General features: G+C 40.7%; 1 protein-coding gene across 2 annotated transcripts; it reads right to left on the bottom strand.

Annotated features, from left to right (window-relative positions):
• Positions 1-499: 499 nt before the first annotated feature.
• On the bottom strand, positions 500-27334 carry KLRG1 (killer cell lectin like receptor G1). 2 transcript variants are annotated; one of them, XM_060658455.3, is made up of 6 exons: positions 27301-27334; positions 18480-18528; positions 14815-14919; positions 12238-12398; positions 2763-2863; positions 500-2170 (listed from the first exon to the last, which is right to left on the bottom strand). In XM_060658455.3, exons 3-6 carry the CDS (start codon positions 14849-14851, stop codon positions 2059-2061), a joined length of 411 nt encoding a protein of 136 aa, XP_060514438.2. In that variant the 5' UTR covers positions 14852-14919; positions 18480-18528; positions 27301-27334; the 3' UTR covers positions 500-2058. The 2 variants fall into 2 exon arrangements, with proteins under 2 accessions (XP_060514438.2, XP_060514437.1); XM_060658454.3 differs by lacking the exon at positions 27301-27334 and having other exon boundaries at positions 18480-18687.
• Positions 27335-27896: the final 562 nt, after the last annotated feature.

The following is a 27896-nucleotide window of genomic DNA, read 5'->3' as shown; positions in this document are numbered from 1 at the left end:
TTGCAAGAACACTGAACCCTTGTCACGGAAAAGAGTTGCCCACATGCTTCCTGCTCAGGGGAGAATTCAGGAGTGCACCGGCCTCCTTGGTTTGTCCTTGAATAAGTAAATGAGATTGTGCGCCCCTTAGGAGCCAAGCCATGGGGGCCCAAGTGGAATCATTATCATTACATCCTTAACCAAGTGGGATCACTACCATCACATTCATAATCAAGAGACACCCCCCTCCAACCCAGAGCCAAAGGTAAGAGATCATAAGGAGATGGGAGTTTGTTTCCACCACTTCCTTCTGTGAACAGTATATCTAGATTAACCTGACTCTTTGCCCTTTTCGAGTCAGCTACCGAATGCACACCTTGGGGGGGCGGGGGGGGGGGGGGATGTTAGGGAAGGATTAGAATATACTGTGTTTCTTGCCCTTAATTCTTCTAATTAACTCATGGGCGAACACGAACTACCAGAATAAGAATATCTTAATTTTTATTTTTTATTTGTCCATTTATTTATTTAATATTCACTGATACAAGCACTATTTTAGGTGTGTGGGATACAATGGTGGATAAGATACAGTCCATTGCCCCCCCTCCCCCAAAAAAAGACTATGAAAGAGAAAGACAAGAGATTACAACTCGGTGTCATTGACAGTACAGACTGATGGTCCCCTTTAGTATTCCCTCCTACATCTTTTTTTTATTATTAAATATAATTTACTGTCAAATTGGTTTCCATACAACACCCAGTGCTCATCCCAACGGGTGCCCTCCTCAGTGTCAATGCCCATCACCCACCTTCCCCTCTCCCCCCACACCCTCTGTGAACCCTCAGTTTGTTCTCAGTATTTAAGAGTCTCTTATGGTTTGCCTCCCTCCCTCTCTGTAACTTCCTCCCCTCCCTGCCCCCCGGCCCCTCTCCCATGGTTCTCTGTTAAGTTTCTCAAGATCCACATATGAGTGAAAACATATGGTATCTCTCTTTCTCTGCCTGACTTATTTCACTTAGCATAATACCCACCAGTTCCATCCGCGTTGCTACAAATGGCAAGATTTCATTCTTTCTCACGGCCAAGTAGTATTCCATCGTGTATATAAACCACATCTTCTTTATCCATTTGTCAGCTGATGGACATTTAGGCTCTTTCCATAATTTGGCTATTGTTGAGAGTGCTGCTATAAACATTGGGGTACAAGTGCCCCTATGCATCAGCACTCCTGTATCCCTTGGGTAAATTCCTGCATCTTTAAACAGCACCTTCTCTCCTCATCTATGTCCAAACCATACTTAAGAGAAATAATAAAGTTTTTCTTTATTTTTGAGGCATTCGTGCCTAATTTGGGAATCAAGCACATAAACTGCTTCTGTAAATTTTCCTCTATCAGACTGACCATGATTGTGAAATTAGCATGCAGATCACGCACTCACAATATGGAAAAATATGGTCATACATTGGTTTATTCATCCACATTTATGCATACCCAGAAAAATTAAATTCAGCCAAGGCCAAGTCTCTAAGTGGTAGAGAGCTGAGAAGCAGAAAGCATCACCCTGTTTTTATCCACTTTCTACTTGTCACTATTGGCAGTATCCTTTAGAATAAAGCTTTATTTGCAAAGGGCCATTGTTAGAAGAAAAACATATTATCAGGGATAAGTAACATGCCAGCCTATTAGCACACATCAAAACTCTGTAACACATTAGCAATAGTATATATTTGCATGGATATCGTCGGACTATTTCAGACCATAACACAGAAAAGGTACATTTTTGACAGAGATGGTGGGAATGGGGGTGAAGAAGGCAGCATCAGTCACTACTGTGAGAAGTACTAAAACAATATTTTCTTTCACAAATTTTCCTAGATCTGATCTTTAAATTGTTAATATCTAACTGTTCTCAAAGAGAGTCCAGCAATAAACCATCAGTCCCAGGGAAATCGCATTAATCTTACATCTAATGCCATGTTCTAGAAGGTTCGGCTTTCACTAAATATACACTCATGACTATCCCAGCACCCAGAGGCTGGCTCCCCCTTTTTAGGGAGCCATATGACAGATCCACCCATCAAAGTCTGACCTTCTTACAGACCCACTGTAAAAGAGCCTCACAGCTAGAGCCTAGGAAACCACTTTTGCTGAAGGTACCACACTTCTGTATCAAGCTGTTTGAAATAATCCTGTAAGAAATCAAAAAAGTCAATCAATTAAGGTAACATGAGAGTAAAGGACTAGCAAGACATGAGGGATGAAAACTGAGCAAGTTCTTTCTCCCTATTCAGTTCCCACTTTTCTCGACTCCCAAAACAGCAGAATAAAAATTGTTCATTAGCCTCCCTTTAAACTATCATCTTTGATATGCGCCTGGGTGACTCAGTCGGTTAAGTGCCCAACTTCAGCTCAGGTCATGATCTCGCCATTGGTGGGTTCGAGCCCCGCGCCGGGCTCTGTGCTGACAGCTCAGAGCCTGGAGCCTGCTTCAGATTCTGTGTCTGCCTCTCTCTCTGCCCCTCCCCTGCTCGCGCCCTGTCTCTCTCTCTCAAAAATAATAAACATTAAACAAAAATGTTTTAATAAAAAAATTAAAAAATAAATAAAATGTCATCCTTTTTTTTTTTTGCTCTTACCCACTGTTCATTTCCTTCCTTGTTCCCTATTTCCTTTCCTTACCCTTTCCTCTCCTCTTCCTCTCTTATCCTTGATCTATTTCCCTAGTCACATAATTTTTCTTCCCATTTTCTCTTTTTCTTTCATTGTCTTGAACCCCCTTACCTTGAAAAGTTTAGGGCTGACCCATCTTCCCACCTCCAGCCAGAATTGTTCCTCAGACCAATCCAATAAAAGTCCTCTTTGAGGAGAGGTTGAAGCAGGCTCTGAGAGAGAGATTCAAGGTGATGGAAAAAGATAAGAAAACGCAGAACACCAAAGAGGAGATTCAGTGTCATGATCAAACAATTATTCCTTATACACCCTCTCATTACCATTATTATGGACTGAATGTTTATTGCTCTCAAAACCCGTATGTCGAAGCTCTAACCTCCAACATGATGGCACCTGGGGGTGGGGCCTTTGGAAGGTAATTAGGTTCAGATGAGGTCACGGGGCCCTCACTACTGATGCAATTAGCCTCCTTGTAAGAAGAGGCCAGAGTTCAGTCTCTCTCCACGAGGAGAGGACACAATGAGAGGGAGGTTGTCTGCATGTCAGAAAGAAGGTTCTCACCAGAAACCAAACCCGTCAACACCTTGATCTTGGACTTCCCAGCCTCCAGAACTGTGAGACATAAATGTCTGTGGTTTAAACCACCCAGTGATACTCTGGTTAGCAGTTCAAGCTGCTTAAGACCACCACCTACTCCAAACAACTAATTTCTCTTTTAAATTCTAATTCTAGGGGCACCTGGGTGGCTGTCAGTTAAACGTCCAGCTCTTGATTTCAGCTCAGGTGTGATCTCACGGTTCATGGGATCGAGTCCCGCATCAGGCTCTGCACTCAGTGCACAGTCCTTCTCCCTGTTTCTGTGCCCCTCCCCTGCTTTTGCCCTCTCTCTTTCGCTCTCAAATAAATAAATATTTAAAAAATTCGATAAGCCCTTAATTCTAGAGATGCGTTGCAGAGTGGAGCATTTCCCAGAATTAAACTTTATGTCTGTACTTGCATTCTTATAACATGAAAGATAAGGTAAATATGACACATCTCTGCCTTCCATTATAACTTGATTAGGTAGAGTACCTAATAGAGGAAAAGCTAAATACCACTATGGAAGCAGTCATCTTTCTCATTCTCATTTAACACATAAATTATTATTAAGCCTGTAGCAACATACTTGTCTTTTTCCACACTACACTCGCATTTTCCAAGACCTCATCAATTTTCCATATGACAAGAAAAATAAAAACGGCTCGTAAGAAAACAAGCGTCAGGTAAAGTTCAAGTTGGCTCCACCCGTATGTCCCATGCAACCACTAGAACAGAGATAAAACATTCTTTGTTCTGTAGAGTCTGACATTCAAATGAAGGAGCTTACACTCTAAGGTAATAGGCCTCTCCAAGTGGAATAAAATGAAGGACAAATTCCAGAACATTAACTCTGGCGTAGGATTTGGTATTAGTGTAATGAATATACTTTACAATAAATAAACAACACCTCGGCTTTGCAAGCTGCTCTTGTTACAGAGATTTGTCTTGTGATGCTGAATTTTCAGTGTGACGTTAATGTTGACAAGTATTATGTTTCTTCAGGAGCAGGAAGGACAAAAGTGTAAGTCTGACCAACGTAACCGTAAGACCAGCCTACTGACGGGAAAGTTACATATCAAATAAGGAGCTCAAGAGTTGTGTATGTTTCAGAGTACGAATGAATATGCAAAGGTATTCATATGTGTCTTAACAGATACCAAAGCGTCTGGGTTACAAGCGGTGGGCAAGTACAAATGTGTGCAGTAGCATCTGGGGACATCGATAACTGATATCTCTGTGTGTCCAGAAAATATTGTATGTATAGTGAGATGATTACCTGGCATCCTCTCTATACTTCTTTTTTTTTTTTTTTTAACACTTATTTATTTATTTAGGGGAGAGTGGCGCAGAGAGAAAGGGGGAGACAGAGAATCTGAAGCAGGCTCTGAGCTGTCAGCACACAGCCAGATGCGGGGCCTGAACCCACAAACCATGAGATCATGACCTGAGCCAAAGTCAGACACCCAACTGACCGAGCCACCCAGGTGCCCCTCTATACTCTACTTCTTATTCTTAATCCTTGAGGTCACTACAAATCCTTGGTGAAAGAAAATGTAAAACTAATAAGAAGGCTTCAAATGAGACCTCCCTTCTATTTTGTTCCCAGGAATCTTGTGTTTTAGTGGTTTTGTTGGGTTACTTGGTTGGTTTGGTTTAATAAAATGTGCTTTCTCTAGCCCTGAAAAAACCATGAGACTCCTAGGATGTGCCAAGAAACATGTACATTCAGCATGCTAGGCAACTGGACATTCTCTTTGATAAAATAGGCCAAGAAGACTGCTTAAGCTTATATTATAACATTAGATTCCAGTATGATTGACTTTCTTGGGATGCCAATGTTGTACAGAACAAGCTGATGTATGAATAAGAATGTTTATTAAAGCTAATATATCATGTTTGTTTCTCATGATACATAAAGGCAGATATCCTAACACCTGGGCTTATTTATAAGCCCATCTTGGGGAAGACCCAAGATGGCAGAGTACTCCTAGATTTCCTTCAGGCAATCTGAAAAACCTCCTCTAGATATCTTTGAAAAGAAATCAAAGAAAATTACGTTCTGCTTCAGGTTTCAGGAAAAAAAAAAAAACACAACACATTTTTAAACTTCTTAATTTTCCTCCAAATTAGATATATAATTTTTTTCATTTAAATGTATCAATAATTTCTAATCGCAGCTGAATTCGATGAATGCTTTTTAAAGAAAATATGCTTTCTTTATCCAACAACTACGAAGACACCAGTTTCTACTAAGAAATTTCAACTCTGTGATTCTTCCTATACTGCTAGATGTCCCATTTTGATGTCCTTGTTTTTATTGGAAGATGGTTGCTAAGGAGTAAGAATTCAAGGACTCTGCTCTTAACTGGGTCTGGATTAGCCCCCTTTACTTACTTGGAGACTATCACTGGCACAAATAAAGAGTTTCTCTTCTTTTTTTTTTTTTTTAATTTTTTTTTAAAGTTTATTCATTTTTGAGAGAGAGAGAGAGTCCAAGTGAGGGAGGGGCAGAGAGAGAGGGAGACACAGAATCTGAAACAGGCTCCAGGCTCCGAGCTGTCAGCACAGAGCCCGACGCGGGGCTCGAACTCACGGACCATGAAATCATGACCTGAGCCGAAGTCAGACACTTAACCGACCGAGCCACCCAGGTGCCCCAAGAGTTTCTCTTCTAAAAGCAAAGAGAAGCATAAGGTTTCTTTGCATCCCCACTAAAAACATTAAAAGAGATGGTCTATAACAAATCACTATAGACTGGGTGGCTTAAACAATGGGCATTTAATTCCCACAACTCTAGAGGCTGGGAAGTCCAAGATCAAGGTGTTGGCAAATCTGGCATCTGGTGAGGGCCTGCTTCCTGATTTGCAGATGGGCATCTTCTAGTTGTAGGCTCACATGGCAGAGAGCAGAGAGACAAGATCTATAAGGGCACTTATCCCATCATGAGGGCCCTACCATCATGATCTAATTGTCTCCCAAAGGCTACATCTTCAAATATCTCCACGTTGAAGATTAGTATTTCAATGTATGAATTTTTGAGAGACACAAACATGCCGTCCATAACAGACAGAACAAGGCCTTTGTGCTATTTCCCGCTTCCGAATAACTTCTATTTTCTCTTCATTGGATTTCAAGCTTAGTTTCCATTGAAGAAACATGGTGGTGGGAGTAGCTTCTAGATGAAGCGCTTGAAAAATCTGTAAAAGTTGTTTCTCAACACTTCCTTCCCAAATAATCCATCTCCTGTGATAACTTTTTTCTCTCGGGGCAGAGTATCCTGAAGACAATTATGTCCTATATTCATACGGTACTTTAAGGTTTACAAAATACCTCTGCATTCATTCCTAATTCACTTGAAAGGTTCGACATGCAGTGCGGCATTTAGGAAAACAAAACAAAAACAATACACTACCATTAGCTTTGTCCCTGCTCTCTGAAGATGAAAACTTTGCTTAATCTGGCTGAGTTGGAGTTTCCTTAAGAGGATTTAGTTCAGATATTCGCAAGGATTTTTTCAAGTTATAAAATAAAGCCCTGAAAGATACACTAGAATTATCCTGTTCTTCTATCTAGAAGGGTAAAAAAGTTCACATGGGTGAACGGGCTGACCCAACGCTCCTTACCTAATACGCATCCAAGTTTTCTCTCCTAGTGCTGAACTTCCGCGTTATAGGAGGCACTCCCCTTCTAGTAATAAATAAGATCACATTGTGCCCCTGATTCATGCTCTCTGATGATTTCCTCTTTCACATAGAATAAAATCTAAAATCTTTACTATGTATTACAAGGTTTTACACGATCTAGATCCTGCCAAGCATTTATTCAATTACTAGCTTCCAGTCGCCTGAAGCTTTTTTCTATTCTTTTAACATGCCAAGGTCATTTTTACTTTAGGGTCTTTATGTAGCTTTTCCCTCTGCCTGGAATACCCTTTCCTTAGATTTTTACATGGCTGTCATTCAGGCCTAGGTCTCAGCTCAAATGCTACCTCCTTGGGGAGGCCTTCCTTAGTTGGCCAATCTAAAGTAGTACCTACATTCACTATTACACGGTTTCATTTTCTTCAAGGCATGTATCACCAAATTTATTTATTCACTTGTTTGTTGTCTGTCTTTCCTCCAAAAGTAAGTACTACAATAGCAAGAATTTTTATTGATTACTACTCTATCCCTGCTACAATATTCAAAAGATATTGGAACTGCCCATTGACAGAGGAATGAATTAACAAAACGTGGTATATCCATGTAATGGAACACCATAACACCATTTGGCCAGAAAAGGAATGAAATTCTGCCACATGCCACAGCCTGAAAGGACCTTGAAAGCATGCTAAGTGAAATAAGCCAGATATGAAAGGACATAATGGGCAAATCCAGAGACACAAAAAGAACAGTGGTTCCCAGCGGTTGGGGGGTGGGGGGTGGGGGGAGAGGGAACGGGGAGTTATTGTTTAATGGGTACAGAATTTTAGTTTGGGACGATGAAAAAGTTCTGGACATGCACAGTGGTGACGGTTGCACAACAATGTGAAGGTACTTAATGCCACTTAATTGTACATTTGAAAATGGTCAAAATGGTTAATTTTACGTTAAGCATATTTTACCACAATTTTGTAAAATGTTAAAAAAAAAAAACAAAGATAGCGAGAGATATCTTAACTGTCTACCACACCTACACTTTTGGTGTGAAGGTCACAACTGCTGCTCAATCTGTTTATGAAGGAAGGGTGACAAAAAAACACAGACATTACGAGACTATCGGCATCTCCAGAGCAAAACAGTTCTCCTACCATCAACCCTGTGTTTCCAGCCATTTCTTTGAGTCTTCAAACATATTTCATATCTCCTCATAAGGAACATATTCAATTCAACAAGTCACAACTTACTTTGTGATACATATTTGTTGAAATTTCATGTCTTGGGAGGCAGAAGAGAAAAATAAAAGTTATTGTGATGCTGAGCTTTATTTTGAGTGACAAGGAGAATTCGTTAAAGAATTGGAAAAGAAAAAAAAACTAAAATTAAGTGATTCCTACTACGGTAAAGGAACTTCCACACAGATTTTCTCATTTAATATTGTAACAGTTCTGGAACGTTTTTCCTCTTTGTACCTGAGGCAACTGAGAGTCAAAGAGGTTAAGGAAACTTCACACAGCTAGCAAGCAATGTAGTAAAAACGAACTCAAGACTGTCTGAAAAAAAACTATTAAAAAAACTATAAAAAAACTTTCCGGGGGCGCCTGGGTGGCTCAGTCGGTAAGCGTCCAACTTTAGCTCAGGTCATGATCTCACGGTTCGTGAGTTCTAGCCTCGCATCGGACTCTGTGCTGACAGCTCGGAGCCTGGAGCCTGCTTCGGATTCTGTATCTCCCTCTCTCTCTGCTCCTCCCCCACTCACACTCTGTCTCTCTCTCAAAAATAAATAAACATTAAAAAAAAATTTTTTTTTAAAAACTTTCTGTTACCTGATTCTACTTTAAAATAGGAGGGAGAGTGCCCATGACATCATAGTGTTTGTACCTCAGTATCCAAAGAAGGAAATCTTGAGAATATTTAGATGCAAACCCTAAATGTAAGAAAAGCTAGTATTACAGTTCGGGAGGAAGACAGACAATCTCAAAGTCACAAACCCTGAGAGGGCCGATGGTTAAAGCTGAATGAGAGGTTGTTAAAAGAATAGAGTCTGATGATATAATCCCCAATGATGGTAATGAGGGAGAAAGGTATTACAGGGTGAGGGGCGTCAGGATAGACTTAAAGAAACCAAAGTATTCCCACCGGGTACGCTCTAGTCAAAATATATTTTAAAATAACACACCAACAACCATAAGAAACAAATGCTAACATCCTAAAAAACGGAGCCTAATGAAAAAAAATCAAGAATTTGGATATATCTAAAGATCTAAAGAGCAATTCAAAGAGCAAGAAAAAGAACAAAGAGGAAGTGCCATAATGTAAACGGAAAACCGAAATAACAGAGCAATTCCATTTCCATTTTGTAATTACTTTCTCAAAAATAAAATGTTTAAGTGCAAGATAGAAAAAAGAGATAATAAGTGAGCATCTCACTACTTTAAATATATTTAAGGGGCCCCTGGGTGGCTCAGTTGGTTAAGTGGCCGACCTCAGCTCAGGTCATGCATGATTCACGGTTCATGAGTTCAAGCCCTGCATTGGGCTCTCTGCTATCAGCCCAGGGTCCGCTTCAGATCCTCTGTCCACCCCCCCCCACCTCTGCCCCTCCCCTGCTTATGCTCTCTCTCTCTCAAAAATAAACATTAAAAATGTTTTAAATAAAAAAATAGTAAAAATTTTAAAAATATATTTCAATCCTAAGAGTCACGTAATGTACGTTCCGCATTTCAAATTCAAATGCTTTTCTGAACGTGAATAGAAAAGGCACGGAATGGGGCACCTGGGTGGCTCAGTCGGTTAAACATCTGACTTCGACTCAGATCACGATCGCACAGTTTATGGGTTGGAGCCCCGCGTCCAGCTCTGTACTGACAGCTCAGAGCCTGGAGCCTGTTTCAGATTCTGTGTCTCCCTCTCTCTCTCTGCCCCTCCCCTACTCCTGCTCTCTCTCTCTCAAAACTAAATAAACATTTAAAAAAAAAAGAAAAAAAGAAAAAGAAAAGGCACAGAAGACAATAGGAAAAGTCATCTCATTCTTCAGCACACACAGGATGGATCCGGAAGCCGTCCAATACAATAATCCCGTAAGTGACTTCAAAAGGTTGGCTGATGTGGAGTTTAAAATCCGACTCTGAAAAAAACGGTGTAGGTCTGCCAGATTTGTAGGCTTCTACTTGTTCACTAACTGTTGTTCATCAAGTACACACTCATCAGTAAATGGAGATGTTGAACTTGACTTCGTAGGATGGGCTATGAAGATTGAGAATAATATACACAAAATATCTGGCACTTGGCAAAGCCTCAGTTTATGTTAGTTTCTTCTTCTTCTTCTTCTTCTTATTATTATTATTATTATTCACTTTGCTGTAACTGATCTAAGACAGAAGGGTAAGCCAGATTCTGGTTCTATAGAATCTGACAAAAGCTGGGGGCAAGAAAAAGAGACCCGAGAATCAAGCAAGGTTCCACAGGAATGTCAGAAGCGAAACTTCCCGGTGATTGCTACTAAATCTGCTAGGGGCCTTCTACCCTCTCTAGCGCGGACCTGAAACAAGGGGCCTTAAGAGAAAATAAGCCAGTTTTGGAAATGTAGCCCATCTAACTCTGCTCAGCTCACTCAACAGCAGAGGCAGGATTCAAGGAAAGTAAAGACAGACAAAAATCCCTCTCATACCCCCTCTATTCCTTCGGGGTAGCATGCAGAAATAGAAATATCCCGAAGCCCCAGATATTCCGTGCCTTTGCCCTTTTCCTCCTCAGCCCTCATTACCACAATGTCTCGTTTATAATAGCTGCCATACCACACTTCTCGGTGGCAGGGTCTCGCATTATGACTCACTACTCTATTTACCAGTCTTTGCCCTGCGATGTTGCAAGCTCTCTGCTCACTTCTGCTATTGACTTTAGTCAGCTCGCGTCCTCCGCTGCAGCTATATCACGGTGAGAACAGCGGTTGCTGCAAAAGGCCCAGAAAGCAAGGCTATTATTATCAGATGCCATAAAATCTCCTGTATCTCACGAATAGACCCCGGTGCATTCTGCCACATGGTTTGGCAAAGGCATACAAGAAAGGGAAGTCACAGAGAGAGACTGATTTGGAGTTAGAGTCCACGCAGAATTTCAGAGGAATGACAGCATTCCTCATTTGACGGAAAACAAGGAATCTAGATGCTTCCGTCTTTTCTCAAAACAGGAATGTAGAAAAATGTAGGGACTATGTGTTCTCTTCAACAGCGTCAGAATGATTACCTCCCTGAATTTCCCGAAAGAATGCTTTTGTTTTTGTTTTTTAACTTGAAGTATAGTTGACACCCGATGTGACATTAGCTTCAGATGTACAACATGGTGACCGGACAGCTCTACGTGGTACGCAATGCTACCAAAGTAGTTAGTGTGTGTCACCACACAACGTTATTTCCACAGGTATAGCTCAATTCTGAACAAACTGTTGTCTGGGACTTGATTCTACCCAAAAGAGAATACGTAAAACAATTATCACCACACAAAAATCAGGGGCGCCGGGGTGGCTCAGTCGGTTAAGCACCCGACTTCGGCCCAGGTCACGACCTCGTGGTACGCGGCTTCGAGTCCTGCATCAGGCTTTCAAGTTACCTCAGGATGTCAACTCCTTCTATTACCTGGAGCTGCTCTAGGGTTAACAATGAGCTCTCCTCCCGGAGACTCCTGGGTGGACAGAAAGGATCTGAGAGTCCAGTAGGAAGTGGAGGTTAGCCCAGCTTAGCCCTGCAAGGAGGTTAAGATCCCCGCCCCCCCCCCTCCTTTCTTCTTTCCCAGCTTTCTGGAACTGCTTCCTCCCCATGCCCTCCCCATCATTCCCAACCGTCTCCTAGCCTGGAACTTACTGGATTCCAATGAATGAAGGGAAATTCATGAAAAAGGCATGTAAGCCCTCGCCACTGTCTCTTTGTCCCCCATCATCTCTCTCCCCCACTCCCTTCGAAATTCCACCAGCTCCTGCATAGGACTCTGATGCCTCCTGGGTGCTGGACCCATCTGTTTCTAGATCTAATGCGTTCTTTTCCTTCAACCTGTATTTCAGGCCTAATTCCTGTCTGTAATACTCACCATCCTTCCTCCTCCAACACACACACCTACACACACACCTGAGTCTGCAAACATCTAGGTGTCCACACCTGAGGGTTGCTGGGTCAGGGAGAGAAAGGGTAAGGAATACGAAGGAAAAGGAGGGAGGCAGGGGGAGAGGAGGAGGAAGGAGAAAGAGGAGAGAGAAGGAGAAAGAAAGAGAAGAATGTTCCTTCTGTTCCTCAAAAGAGGAGACATGATACACTGAAGCAGCACTCATCAACAAAAAAAAAAAAAAAACCCTACGTTTGCTAAGTGTTTTCATTTACCATTTCCTGGTTGCCTGTAAGCATAAGGAGATGGGAGTCTTCAGCTAAGCAGAAGTCCAGACTAGAATCCCAGTTGTTTTTCTCCACTGAGAAGTAGTAACAGTAGTCGCCATACCTCACCCAGAAGTCTGGGCAACTAGGACAACTGGCACGAGTGGAACCTGGAAAGGAAGAGGACCTGGTTCACATCTTTATAGACCACTTGGCCCCGGGGATGAAATGGGAGATAAATAGAATATGGTGGCCCCACTGTCTTCCCTGCCCCACCGTCTTTCAGACTAAGGTTTAGAGAAACACACAACAGTGCATGGCCTCAAACTAAAAACCTCGCAATGCCCAACTCCATCACTACTCCTGTCTGTTCCACGACACAGCCATGGGACTATGACTAAAGAAGCAGGTAGGGAAACACATACAACCTGGCTGAGGACCGTGGACAGAGTACCTTACTTGAGCTAGGGGTCTTTATGCCCTCATGCCATACACACACCGTATAAAATAACGATGCATCCACATTATCTGTACCAGTGCCTGTCTACGTAGGTTCAGTGCACACATTGTGTAGCTGCATAATATACATGGCTGAAATCAGGCAGAATCTTCCAGAATGCCCAACCTCAACCTGATACCCCAGGTTGAGTCAAAAGAAAAGGACAGAAGCTAGAAAAGGCAAGCTTACCTAGAGTGAAAGATAGAGGTTTTCTCTTTTAGCACAAATGCAAATATTTGGCACAAATATCCAGTGATCTATCATCACTGGATATCAGACAAAAGACTTATACTTCAGCAAAATAATTTATCAAAAAAAAAATGTTTCCAATAGAGATGGATATCAAGATGCAAAAGTGAAAAGTGAACGCAATTCTCTTCACAGGACTCTTAAAAATGTTTTTGAGGGGTGCCTGGGTGGCTCAGTCGGTTGAGCGTCCGACTTCAGCTCAGGTCACAATCTCGCGTTTCGTGAGTTCGAGCCCCGCGTCGGGCTCTGGGCTGATGGCTCAGAGCCTGGAGCCCGCTTCCGATTCTGTGTCTCCCTCTCTCTCTGCCCCTCCCCCATTCATGCTCTGTCTCTCTCTGTCTCAAAAATAAATACACATTTAAAAAAAAATTTTTTTTTTATTTTTTTAATGTGTATTTATTCTTGAGAGAGAGCAGGGGAGGGACAGAGAGAGAGGGAGACACAGAAGCTGAAGCAGGCTCCGGGCTCTGTGTTCGCACCGTGAGATTATGACCTGAGCCGAAGTCAGATGCTTAACCAGACTGAGCGACCCAGGCGCCCCTCACAGGACTCTTTTAAATACAGAACACTCTCACCCCTTTAAAATGGTTCGATTACAGGTCTGTGAAAATGAAAGGGAACTGAGCAAGCTTTCAAGGTAATTTCAGCCAAGATTCCATAATTCTATGGATTTTCTACTTCCACGTAATGCATTTGTATAAACTCTGCAGAGGCACAATTCCACAGTAGGCAAGCGTGAGCCATTATGTCAAATGAGCACATGTGTGGATATAGAATTGCTTAACAGGTTACATATCTAGTGTAGATTTGGGGAGTTAAAAGTAGGGAAGGCAGTACTTTTCAATGTCAACATTGGACAACTTTTCTTTGGCTTAGCAGGGGACCCATATAGGGTTCTGGGGATCAAGCTATAAAGTTGGCACCTTATAGATTTGTGCTTTTTCTGCACAACTGTGGCATTTCCCAGAATGAATGAGAAAATTCCCAACTTCCCTTGGAGTCTCTTTCTGTCAAAAGACTTGGGTCTGAGGTAGAAGTCCCAGGGATGAACCCTTAGAGTCCTAATGGATAAAGTCTGTATATAACAATCTGTCACTAACGATCATCTCAATAACATAACCTAAGTCAAAACTCTGCACTGTGAGACAGTAAACCAAGGGCTTTCTGGATCAGCACAGTTAAGGACCTAGAAGAATTAAATCTAGAAAATTTCATTTTAGAAAATGTGAAAGCAGTCTAATTGGAAAAAAAAATCAGAATATATTTAATTAAATTTTGATGGATATATTATGTGAAAAGTCAAGCACAATGAATACAAAATTAATAGCCAAATGATATAATTATAATTTGATTATCATGATAAATATGGTAGTAGGTAGGAAAGTGTTTATGATATAATATAAAATTAGAAAGCAATATACGAAATTACAAGCATATAATGATCAGAACTACACTCAGACTTACTTTAAAAAAAGAAAAAACGTGGGGAAGATTTTAGAGGACTTGACAGAAGTTCTGTTAAAAGAATAAACATTTACATAAATGCTTGTAGTCAAAGACTAGGGGACTGTACCCAGGAAATGTCGTTTATACAAGTGGTGATTTATTTTGTTGGCATTACTTTTCATTTTTCAAAATTTCCGTTATGTTATGTTGCTTTTATAACACAAAATAAGTCAAATAGGGGGACCTGGCTGGTTCAACTTGAAGAGCATGGAGACCCCTGACGTCAGGGTCGTTGAGTTCAAGCCTCGTGTCGAGTGTAGCGATTACTTAAATCAATAAACTTTTTAAACAGTAGGTAAAATAAAAGATGTTCACTTAAAGTTAGTACTCACCTTGGCACAGAATCCACGGGACAAGCAGCAAACACATAAGAAGGGCGTTCAGAAGTCCCAAAGCTATTGCCACATGGCGCGAGAGAGGGGACCTGGGAGAAGAAACTGCAAGCACAGAACCCAAAACAAAATCCTGAGTTACAATAAAGGTTGAAGGAAAAGAAAAGGCCAAGGAAGGATATCTGAAGTCTTGAACAAATCTGGCCTAGTTTCTTTGCTGGATATCAGGGACTTGCTCTAAAGTCTAGAGTAACAACCCACATCTTTATCAAACAACATATTACATTTGTTAAGTTAAGAATACTTTCTTCTTGGGGCGCCTGGGTGGCTCAGTCGGTTAAGCGTCCAACTTCAGCCAAGGTCATGATCTTACAGTCTGAGTTCAAGCCCCGCATCAGGCTCTGTGCTGACAGCTCAGAGCCTGGAGCCTGCTTAGGATTCTGTCTCCCTCTCTCTCCATCCCTCCCCTGTTCGTGCTCTCTGTCTCTGTCTCTCTCTGTCTCTCTCTCTCTCAAAATGAATAAACATTAAAAAAAAAAAAAAAAAAGAATACTTTCTTCTTGGGCGCCTGGGTGGCTCAGTTGGTTGAGCGTCCAACTCTTGATTTCAGCTCAGGTCACGATCTCACCGTTCTTGGGTTCAAGCCCCCAGTTGGGCTCTGTGCTGACAGCAAAGAGCCTACATAGGATTCTCTCTCTCTCCCTCTCTCTCTCTCTGCCCCTCCCCCCTCTTCTCTCTCAGAATAAATAACTAAACTTAAAAAAACAGAATATTTTTTTCTTTCGAAATTGTGGCTTATATAGTCTCATGCTTTAGCAGTGAAAATATTAATTGGTACAACCACTTTGAAGGACAATTTGGCAATGTCTACAAAAATCACAAAGGCATTTATCCTTTGGTCCAGCAAATTCTCTTGGAGGATATTTTCCCACAGATCCTCACCCATGTGCAAAGTGTCGTATTTATAAGGCAATTCATGGCAATAGTATTTGCAGAAGAAAACAACAAAATTCAATCTAAAGGGCTACCAATAAAAGACCGGTCAACTACATTTTCTTTTTTAAAATACATTTTGATATACCCATAAAACGAATATTCTAAAAAAGGAATAAAGACATGCTTTTTTTTACAGGTACGGAGTGGTTTTCAAGATATATAGGTAAGGGAAAGAAATATTTTACAGAACAACGTATGCTCGTATTTCTGAAAGTAGACACAAGAATCTGATAACGTTGTTTGTCTCTAGGGAGGGGAATTAGGTCGCTGAGGATAGAAATAGGAGGGAGGCGTTTTTACCTTGTTTTCTTTTGCACCTTCTGAATTTGGAACCATGTGGGGTATTACCCAGTCAAAATTTAAGTAGCTACAATTTAAATGAAAATAAAATAAAGTACATCTCAGAAGTGCTTTGTAAACTGTCGTTTCTGAGAGCACAATGGGTTGTGCTCGCGTCAGCAGCACGTATACTGAAAGAACAATGAGTTTAGGTTGATATGTTTAAGAATAGTGCACCACTCCATATTAACTAGGTTACATATAACCTATGTCTAAGAATGGTACTTTCCTCCCTTTGGAAAATGCACATTTTTCTTAACCCAAACTTTTATCTCAAAATCGCAGCGGTTTCATAGTCTGACAGTGTATGGGTTAGTGTAAAGAACAAAAATGTCTCAAGTTAGGAATTTAAGTGCTACGTTTGATCCCTTTATTTGGTCGTCTTTAACTTGGAAATTTGGAAATTAACTCTACTTGGGGTCTCACTTTACCGCTTAAATTTTAGACAAATTATCCTGTAGACATGTGTGTATATCCATGAAGCATTCCGAACTTCTTAAAAGAAAGAAATTCATGGTGAGAGATATCTTTAAAATGAGAGGGCTCAGGGGTGCCTGGGTGGCTCGGTCAGTTAAGCACCCGACTCTCGATCTTGGCTCAGGTCACGATCTCACAGTTTGTGAGTTTGAGCCCCGCATCAGGTTCTGCGCTGACAGTGTGGAGCCTGCTTGGGATTCTCTCTTTCTCCCTCTCTCTCTCCACCCCTTTTGTGCTCTCTCTCGCTCTCAAAATAAATAAATAAATACCAAAAAAAAAAAAAAAAGGAAATTTAAATAAATAAATAAAAATGAAATGAGAGAGTTCTGCACGATAAATATTTGGATGGACACACCCAAAAACACGAAAAAATACACTTGCACTATAGTAAAATACTTAATAAAATAAATGTTGATTTTAGATGTCATGCAAAATGAAAAATGGTATCAAAACACGGTTGTATTTGTGTAACCACAGCCCAGTTCAAGAAATTAAGCGGAATTTAAAATGTGTTTTAATTTACTTTAAAAACATACATATTAAAAGCCTCTTAGTAGAGGACATAGAGTAGGCTCAGTATAGACAGGCAAAAATAGATCAAAATAGTAATCGTAACTATCGCCATGATGTGAAATTATTAGTGATTTTTATTTTCTTGTATCTGCTTTCATTTTTCCCCTATTTTCTATAATAAACATGTAATAATTTTGTACAGAGATTTTTAATGTCATTTGAAAACTCCTCATCTATTATCCTATGCCCAAGGAGAGCACCCTGGAAAGCTAGGGTGGTAAGGAACATAGTGGCAGTAAATAAGAATGTGCAATATGTACTGTATATGAATAAAAAACCACTTGCCTAGAAATCAAGATAATTATATTCAGGTTTCAGCTTACCACTGTGTGACCTTGCACTCACACATTAGTATATAGATTCCTTTGCCTTAACATTTCTATTCCTTAGAAATCAGTACACATATAATCCAGAAGACAGAATTATATATATAAATGTAAATGTTCAATGCCATATAATTTATAGTATGAGAAATAAACCTAAATGTCCAAGTATACTAGAATCGTTTAGCAAATTACAGCAATGCTTTCAAAGAACCACACTAAAAATTGTAATAATAAGAGAGAAAGTTTATTAAGCTCTACTAAAAAACCTACTTTGTAGGAATTTATTGCCTAAGATATAAAGTCAAATACTAATTTTTGCTCTTAACTATTATCTGCCTGTCTCAGAAAGTGTTCTCGCAGGGCTCCAAGTAAAAATGTCTTTTTCATCCTCAAATCCCCAAAGAGTCACTGAATATTTATCGGTAGTATTCTTGATACCTTTTCCTACCCCTGTCACCACTCGGGCACAATACTGGGGGGGATGGGGATCTAGACATGTGAGTCAGTTTCTTTCCTAAGAAACTCTTACTACTATCCATTAGCAACATTATTGGTGTCTTTCTCCTGATTTCGTAGTCAGGAAACAAAACAGAGATGCTTAGAATTTAAACAGCTGGTCCAAGGTTACTCCAAACATTACTAAAGAAGTTCTTGCTTTAGTTCAGGAGCAATAAAGAGTAACAGAATTGCCTTAGCTTGGGTTTCACAGATGTTTCACAAAAGTGAACAGTTAGGGAAAAAAAAAAAAATGTACCTGAGACCTAGCTAAGATCAGATCCTTGACCATAGAGCAGATTTTCATATTTCAAGTCTGCACTGCCAACTGAACCAAAATTACCCTTCAAATTGCCCTCGATTTTTCTGCATCCTCAACTCTAAACCTACTCTGCATCCCATTCATTCCTTAGTCTAAGGTCACTTCCATGGTTTTGCACACTAACTTGATTAACTCACCTTTTTCCTGTGGTCTGTAGTCATTCTGGGCTGGAGGTTCAGTAGACAACTGTAATACAGAATAAATATCATTGTCAATCATCTTTATCTAATGTCATTCACATCCAGCTGAGAGAGTAAAATTATACACTTGATCTTGGCCAAAAGGCTGAGAAGCGATCGAGAGAGTAAAATTATAGAAGTATGAAGAGGCACATGTCAATAAGGAAACAGCCCAATATCTTAACTGTTAGCAGGAAATTTGGAGGTTTTCAAGTTGTTTTTTTTTTTTTTTTTCAAGAAAAAAAAATGGTCCAGCATGACATAAGCAGAAGTAATGTTTCAGGAAATGATTCAAAATCTGGAGCTGCCTATGAAATTAATATTCTAAACTCGGTTGTTCTTTTTTTTTTTTTTTCTGCCTTACCATACGCTCTAGATACTCATTAAATACATATTAAATTGACTCCCATCTCACATAATTCTACAACAAGGAAAAGTTGCTCTGAAGTCCAGCAATTTCAGCGATGGAAACAGATGAAAACAAGAGTGGTTCTTAGTTACAGATTTTGTATTTGCTTTATTTCCTTTTGAGAAAATGGATGCATGCCAAATGGGACCAATTTCATTGTTTCTTGGAGTCTTTGGTTAGTGACATATGACAAGAGAAATGGACTGCTGGGTGTATGTGCCTGGCATCATGGGGAAAATGAACTACTTCCCAGATACATGTTTTGTGAAAATGCTGTACCCACCCCCCACGTGCCCCCAAACATCTTCCCACTTGTGCTTCAGTCTTTACGCGTCACAGGGTCAGAAATTCCATTAAATTTTCTCTCCTTGTTCTCGTATTTTTATATTCAAAAACAACTACAAAAGGGGGAATGAATTACATAAATATATACTAAAGTGTGAATAACGTATTTCTAATAGGTGAAACGTTAATAAAAAGTCAAAGTAGGGAAAACAGAAATGGAATTGAAACTCTACGTAAGAGTATGCCAAAACATAACGTATACAGAGAGAAGAGAGGAAAGAGAAGCAGGGAGAGGATATTAATAAAAACTAGTATAGCTGTGGGGCACCTGGCTAGCTCGGTTGGTAGAGCATGCGACTCATGATCTTGGGGTCATGAGTTTGAGCCCCACGTTGAGCACAGAGATTACTTAAAAAAAGAAAAACGGGGCGCCTGGGTGGCTCAGTCAGTTAAGCATCTGACTTCAGCTCAGGTCATGATCTCGCGGTCTGTGAGTTCGAGCCCCACATCGGGCTCTGTGCTGACAGCTCAAAGCCTGGAGCCTGCTTCGGATTCTGTGTCTCCCTCTCTCTCTGACCCTCTTCCATTCATGCTCTGTCTCTCTCTGTCTCAAAAATAAATAAACATTAAAAAAAAATTAAAAAAAAAAAAACATTTAAAAATCTAAAAAAAAACAAAAACAAAAAACCTAACATAGCTCTGCTTCCCACAAGGGTAAGACTGGACTTGCTCTTCAGCCAAAAAACTATATATAACAAACTACACGAGGCAACTGTTTTCAGGCACAGGAGTACGGGCAGCACAGCGATCCCAGAGAGAACGGAATATACAAAGGCGAGCACTGGGGTCACCGGCATTCTACCCAGGGCCACCTTCTGGCACAAAGCAGGACAACAAATTCTAAACAGAGCAGCAGTTTAAGTGGAGGAGGCAGAGAGAGGCACAGTTTTGAGCTGTGTTTGTGGCTGGGGCGTGCAGGGCAGGGTAACTGGCAAGAGACGGCTACAGAGAGAGGTGCCCCAAAAACCACATGGGAATTCACCATGGTCAAGGTGGGCCGCACAAACAGAGAACGAGACCCTGCAAGCCACTGCTGAGGGGCGGTGTGGTGCTGACCAGAATCAAAAAAATCTACCAGTAATTTAGCTGCCTGTGAGAACAAATTCGGACGCCCTTACTTAGGGGGTCTATACATAAAATGGGATATAATTCAATCATAAAAAGGAAGCAGACCCTATCACACTCTACAGTATGGATGGACCTCGAAGACATTATGATACGTGAAATATGCCCATCACACACACACAAAAAAGACAAATAAATACTCTATGATTTTACTTATATGAGGTCTCTACAGTAGTCAATTCATCGAAACAGAAAATAGAATGGTGATTGCTGGAGCGACTGGGGGAGGGAGAAGTGGGGGACTGTTTAATGGTTCTAGAGTTTCAGTGCGGCAAGATGAAAAACCTCTGGAGATCTGTCGTACAACAGTGTGAACAGGCTTGTGTTAGTCTGCCTAGGCTCTCATAACAAAAGACCCCAGACGGTGTAGCTTAAACGACAGAAATTTATTTGCTCACAGTTCCGGACACAGGAAGTCCAAGATTATGGTGCCTGCAGAGTTGGTGAGAACTCCCCCCGGGGGGGGGGCAGCATTGTCCTTCTTACACTGGTCTCACATGGCCTTTCCTCAGTGCACGTGTGCAAGAGAGCTAGCAGGTAAGCTTTCTGGTGGCTCTTCTCATAAGGATGCCAATTCTCTCAGATCAGGGCCCCACCATGATGACCACATTTCACTTTAATTACTTCCTTAAAGACCCCATCACGAAAGAAAGAATAAAGCCACGCTGGAGATTAAGGTTTCAGCATAGGACTCTGGGGGTGGAAGGGGACACAAATACTAAGTCTGTAACATTGAACATTTTGACACTCCTGAACCGCACCCTTAAAAATGGTTAAGATGCTTGGGGCGCCTGGGTGGCTCAGTCAGTTAAGAGTCCGATTTCGGCTCAGGTCATGATCTCCCAGTCCGTGGGTTCGAGCCCCGCATCGAGCTCTGTGCTGACAGCTCAGAGCCTGGAGCCTGTTTCAGATTCTGTGTCTCCCTCTTTCTCTGACCCTCCCTGTTCATGCTCTCTCTCTCTCTCTGTCTCAAAAATAAATAAATGTTGGGGCGCCTGGGTGGCTCAGTCGGTTAAGCGTCCGACTTCAGCTCAGGTCACGATCTCGCAGTCCGTGAGTTCAAGCCCCGCGTCGGGCTCTGGGCTGATAGCTCAGAGCCTGGAGCTTGCTTCTGATTCTGTGTCTCCCTCTCTCTCTGCCTCTCCCCCGTTCATGCTGTGTCTCTCTCTGTCTCAAAAATAAATAAACATTAAAAAAAAAAAATAAATAAATAAATAAATAAATAAATGTTTAAAAAAAAATTTTTTTTTTAAATGGTTAAGATGGTTGAAGACGAAGAAGAAAGAGGAGGAGAAGGTGGCCGTGGCAGCAACATAAGAACAGGGCCTCTTGAGGAAATGACTAATTCTAGGGTCAGGGCACAGAAAATCCAAGATAAGCCTGGAGCATCTTTTAGTGCTAGAAAAGGAGGAGGTACTCAAAAACTAAAACCAAAAAAAAAAAAAAAAAAAGGCAAGATGAGGTCATGTCAGAAGGACACGGGAACCAACCTGAAAATGCTCCCGATGGCCAAAAATGAAACAATTAGGGCAAGAAAATGAATAAACCGTATGGGATTATAACTCAGAGAAAGAAAAAACAGCTATGAATTCATACTCACTGATTTTTTATCTGCATGTATCTTTAATTAAAATTGTATATACTTAAAGCATATATATGTGGAACTTTTGATATAAACATTGTGAAATGATTGCCACGAACGAATTTACACATCCAACACTTCCAATAGTTACCATTCGTGTGGGAGGGCGGGGGGTGGTGAGAACACTTGAAATCTACTCTCTCAGCAAATTTCAAGTATACATTTTTTTATTTCATTTCATTTTATTACTTTTTGTAAGTAGGCTCCACACTGTACATGGGGCTTGAACTCACGACCTCCAGATCAAGAGTCACATGCCCTACTGACTGAGCCAGCCAGGCATCCCCCGAGTATATGTTTTTATTTTTATTCATTTATTTTTTTAATAATTTTTTTCATGTTTATTTTTTTTATTTTGAGAGAGAGAGACACACAGCAAGAGCAGGGGAGGGGCAAACAGGGAGGGAGAGAGAATTCCAAGCAGGCTCCCTACTGCCAGCACAGAGCCCAATGCGGGGCTAGAACCCACGAACTGTGAGATCATGTCCTGAGCCGAAATCAGGAGCCAGACACTTACCTGACTGAGCCACCCAGGCACCCCTATGTTATTTTCTTAATAGCTTATATTTTTTTAATTTTTAAAAGTTTTTAATGTTTATTTATTTTTGAGAGACAGAGAAACAGAGGGGGAGGGGCAGAGAGAGAGGGAGACACAGAATCTGATCCAGGCTCCAGGTTCCGAGCAGTCAGCAGAGAGCCTGACTCGGGGCTCGAACTCACAGACCGTAAGATCGTGACCTGAGCCGAAGTTGGACACTTAACCGACTGAGCCACCCAGGTATCCCTGTTTTTTTTAATTTTTTTAATGTTTATTTACTTATTTTGAGAAGGAGAGGGAGAGAAGGAGGGGCAAAGAAAGAGGGAAAAAGAATCCAAAGCAGGCTCCACACTGTCAGCTCAAAGCCCGATGAAGGGCTCCATCTCACAGTTCGTGAGATCATGGCCTGAGCAGAAATTAAGAGCCAGAGGTTTAACCAACTGAACCGCCCAGGTGCCCCTTTAATAGCTTTATTGATGTATAAATAACATACATGCATGCACCAGTGAAAACATCACCACCCTCTAGGAAATAAACATATTCATCACCCCTAAAAGTTTACTTGTGCACTCTGTACTACTCCTCTGCCCCTCCCATTCACCTTTCTCTAGGCATCCACTGATCTGCCTTTTTTATAAAAACAAAGTTTATTTATTTATTTTAAGAAAGAGAGAGAGAGAGAAAGAGATTCCCAAGCAGGCTCTACACCATCAGCACAAAGCCCAATACAGGGCTCAAACTCACAAACCGTAAGATCATGACCTGAGCTGAAATCCAGAGTCAGGTGCTTAACTGACTGCACCACCCAGGCACGTACTAATCTGCCTTTTACCACTGTAGATTAGTTTGCATCTTTCCCATGTTGTGAATGAAAGGAGACTCATCCGTGTTTGTAGTATAGATCAATAATTCATTGCTTTTTATTGCTGAATATATTCCACTATACAGACAGACCAGTTTGTTTATATGTACAATAGGTCTCCAGAACTTAATCATCTTATAACTGAAAATTCATACCCTTTGATCAATAATGTCTCCCCTTTTCCCGCATTCACTAGCCTCTGCTAATGACCATTCTACTCTGTTATGATGAACTCGACATTTTTTTTTTTTAGATTCCACAATAGTGATATGAGAAATTTCTTTCTGGTCTGGATTATTTCACATAGATAATATCCTCTAGTTTCATCTGTGTTGTTGCAAATGGCAGGATTTCTTTTTTTAAGGCTGAATAATTTTGTATATCATACACACACACACACATACACACACACATACGTTTGTAAAACTTTGGTTTGTGAGGATAATTTGTTCCAGAAATATGCTTGTAATCCAAAGCACTTGTATATCAAAGAGAATTTCCCCATAAGAAATCATGGAAACTCAGATGATTCCATTCCACAACCCAAAAAATATTCATATAAAAATGATTACAATCCTGTAATAGAATACAAAATAATAAAGAACATACAAAATATAAAAAAAAATAAACAAATTAACCTGAACTTACCTTTGAAAACCTTCGTGGCTGGTGAGAAGGAGACAAGAGAGCGGAGGGTTATTGTGTAAGACAACTTTAACTATCACTAATGGAATCACTGTTATCTATTGGCTCAATGGAATCTTTTTGTGCCTCTTTAACAAGGAATCTATCCAATAACACTTGCTTTTGCCTCCTTTTGAGGATTTCGGGGAAATGTGATGCTGCATTGTCGTTAAACAGATACATCGCTCGCACTACTCCAGCTTTATTTGGGTGGTGCTTTTCTACACAATTTTGCACTGTTTCCCACATTTGACACATCTCCCTAATCTCATTTGAAGTGAGGGATTCCTTCCACCTTTTCCTCCTCCTCCTCTGCGGACAAGATGCAGACATAGACTTCTTTACAAAATCTTCCAATTTTGGCCACTCACGTACCTCGTTCATACTTCCCGATAATTCCCTTAACTTCCACCGTAATCATCTCCTTTTTCTTACCGCCTTTATTTCCAACCTTTTTCTGCATGGGGGCCACTGTATATGCTTGCATGGGTGTTGACTACAGGGCAGTATGAATAAACTCTTGTCATGTACTGTATTTAATGTAACTGACAATAAGGCAGCGGAGGAAAGGGTCTATATGTGCAGGCAGCCTGACCTAGAAAAAGCAAAGCGTTCCTAAACTTACTCTTGGTATGGAAAACTAAAGGACTGTCCATAGGTGCTTTGAAGTGACAAAAAATACACTAGTGTTCAGTTATGGGCACCTTCCACGTGCTGAAAAATCACTGAAAAACACCTCGGCCTGAAACTGAGCATCTGAGCACGGGACACCATCACCCATAATCCCACAGCAAGAGAGAGAGAGAAGAACCATTGGCTCAGTTGTAATCATATGACATTGCTCGTTCATCAAGTTAAAATTTATTAGAAATGTTTGCTCATCTTGCAGAACACTTGCAGAACAAGTGACTCACAATCCAAGGTTATACTGTATATCACATTTTCTCTACCCACAGATACTAAGGCTGTTCCGTATTATGATTACTATGACAGTGCACTGTGACAGTGCAGATACCTCTTTAAAATAGTGATTTTAGGGGTGCCTGGGTGGCTCAGTCGGTTAAGCGGCCGACTTCAGCTCAGGTCACGATCTTGTGGTCCGTGAGTTCGAGCCCCGCATCGGGCTCTGGGCTGATGGCTCAGAGCCTGGAGCCTGCTTCCGATTCTGTGTCTCCCTCTCTCTCTGCCCCTCCCCCGTTCATGCTCTGTCTCTCTCTGTCTCAAAAATAAATAAAACGTTAAAAAAAAATTTTTTTTAATAAAATAAAATAAAATAAAATAGTGATTTTACTTCCTTTGGATATATACTCGGAAGTGGGATTGCTGGATCATGTGGTAGTTCCATTTTTAATGTTTTGAGGGGTCTCCATACTGTTTTTGGTAGTGGCTGTACCAATTTATATCCTCATTCATTTTGTTGATTGTCTCCTCTGCTGGGCAAAAACGACCTAATCTGATCTAGCCTCCCTTGTTTATTTTTGCTTTTGTTGCCTGTGCTTTTAGTGCACATTCCAAAAAAACATTGTCAAGGCCAACGTCAAGGACCTTTTCCCTGACATTTTCTACCAGGAGTTTTACAGTTTCAGGTCTTCCTTTCAAATTTTGTTTTAATATTTATTTTTGAGAGAGAGACAGAACCAGAGAGCGAGTGGGGTAGGGGCAGAGAGAGAGGGAGACACAGAATCCGAAGCAGGCTCCAGGCTCCGAGCTGTCAGCACAGAACCCAACACGGGGCTCGAATTCACGAACCGTGCGATCATGACCTGAGCTGAAGTCTGAAGCTTCACTGACTGAGCCACTCAGGCACCCCTTTCAGGTCTTACTTTTTAAGTCTTCAATTTATTTCAGTTGCTTTTATATATGGTATTAAAAAAGGGTACAATGTCATTCTTTGGCATGTGGATATAGTTTTCCCAACATCACTTATTTAAGGGCCCATCCTTTCCCAATTGTTTATTCTTGGTGCCTTTGTCAGAAATTAGTTGATTGTATATATGTGGGTGATGGAACTGTTCTTCCTACCTTTTTTGTGTGGTTATTCTCAAGTGTTTTTGCCCCACTGTGTTGCTGATGCTTTCCTAAGTGGCCTCCTAGAATCTTTCAGAGATATTTTCATTAGTGATAACCGTCTAATTGTTCTTCTTTGGAGGGGGAAGGGAGGGGACAGACACTGGGGTCTGTCTCCTAATCTGCCATCATGGTGATATCACTCCTCTGAATCCACACTAATTAAAATACATGATTGAATAAATAAATAAATGAGGAAGAAGTTATAAATCTTTCATACAGAGATTACACATAATATATGCAGGCATTCCCCATCATGATGTTCAACTTAATTCTCTTCCTCTTAAGCATTGGAAAGACTTAGTGACCCACTTCCAAAGAATAACATACGGGCAGTGGAATACAGTAACTTTCCATTGGAGAAACCTGGCAAACACAACCTTTATCATATAAAAAGGGTTAATCATGTAAACCACCAGTAATAAGTCTTGTTGCTATCATGTACCCCCAATATGATGCAATGAAAAAGCTACTTTAATTACTGTGGTACATTGTACCAAAACCCATAGTTACAGTCTAAAGATTAAAAAAAAAAAAAAATCAGGTAACTTCAAATTGAGAAGTACTAAGTATTTGAGTAGTACCCTTTAAATATATCAACATTACGAAAAAGAAATACTGAGAAACTGCCACAGACCAGAGAAAACTAAGGAAATATAAAACCTAAATGCATGGGCACCTGGGTGGCTCAGTCAGCTAAGTGACCGACTCTTGATTTCAGCTCAGGTCATGATCTCACGGGTCGCGAGATCAAGCCTCACGTTAGGCTCCCCATCGGGCATGGAGCCTACTTACAATTCTCTCTTTCACTTTCTCTCTGCCCCTACCCCACTGCACGTACATGCACAGGAGCTCTCTCTCTCTTAAAAAAAACCAAAAACACCTGGGGGCGCCTAGGTGGCTCAGTCGGTTGAGTTTCCGACTTCGGCTCAGGTCACGATCTCGCGGTTGAGGAGTTTGAGCCCCGTGTCGGGCTCTGTGCTGACAGCTCGGAGCCTGGAGCCTGCTTGGGATTCTGTGTGTGTGTCTCTCTCTCTGCCCCTCCCCCGCTCATGCTCTGTCTCTCTCTGTCTCAAAAATAAAAATTAAAGAAAAAAAAAAACCCACCTAAATGCCAGGGGATATCCTGGATTAGATCCTGAAACAGAAAAAGGGCATTAATAAAAAAACTGGTGACATTCAAAGTTAGTCAATAATAGAGCAGTTATTATTACTTAGTTTTGACAAAAGTACAATTACTTAAAACGTTAACATTAGAAGAAATGGAGTGAAGGGTATGAAAAAAATGCTATGTACCACCTTTGAAACTTTTCTATAAATATGACTTTATTTCCAAATAAAAATTTCACTTAAGGGAGACAACATAACTCGACTCCCTATAATGCAATATATTTAATTTCCAGCATACAGTAAAAGAGTATTACAACTCAAAGAAATAAGGAAACGTGGGTCACAGCGCAGAGAAAAGTAAAAAACTAGAAAAGAAATTTAAGATGACAAGGGTGTTGGAATTAGCAAAGACTTTAATAGCCATATAAATATGCTCAAAGGCAAGAGGAAAATATAGTCCCAGTGAATAAAAAGATGAAGAACCTTAGTGGGGAAATAGAAACTGTAAAAAAGAGCCAAGTAAAATTCTAAGTCAGAAAAGAATAATATCCATAATTTTAAAAAACTAAAATTAAAAAACCCAACTGAATGGG

Source organism: Panthera onca, chromosome B4, assembly GCF_046562875.1.
Source record: "Panthera onca isolate mPanOnc1 chromosome B4, mPanOnc1 haplotype 2, whole genome shotgun sequence".
Classification (NCBI taxonomy): Eukaryota; Metazoa; Chordata; class Mammalia; order Carnivora; family Felidae; genus Panthera; species Panthera onca.
Note: the sequence above shows the minus strand (reverse complement) of the source record. Positions and strands in the feature narration are given on the sequence as shown.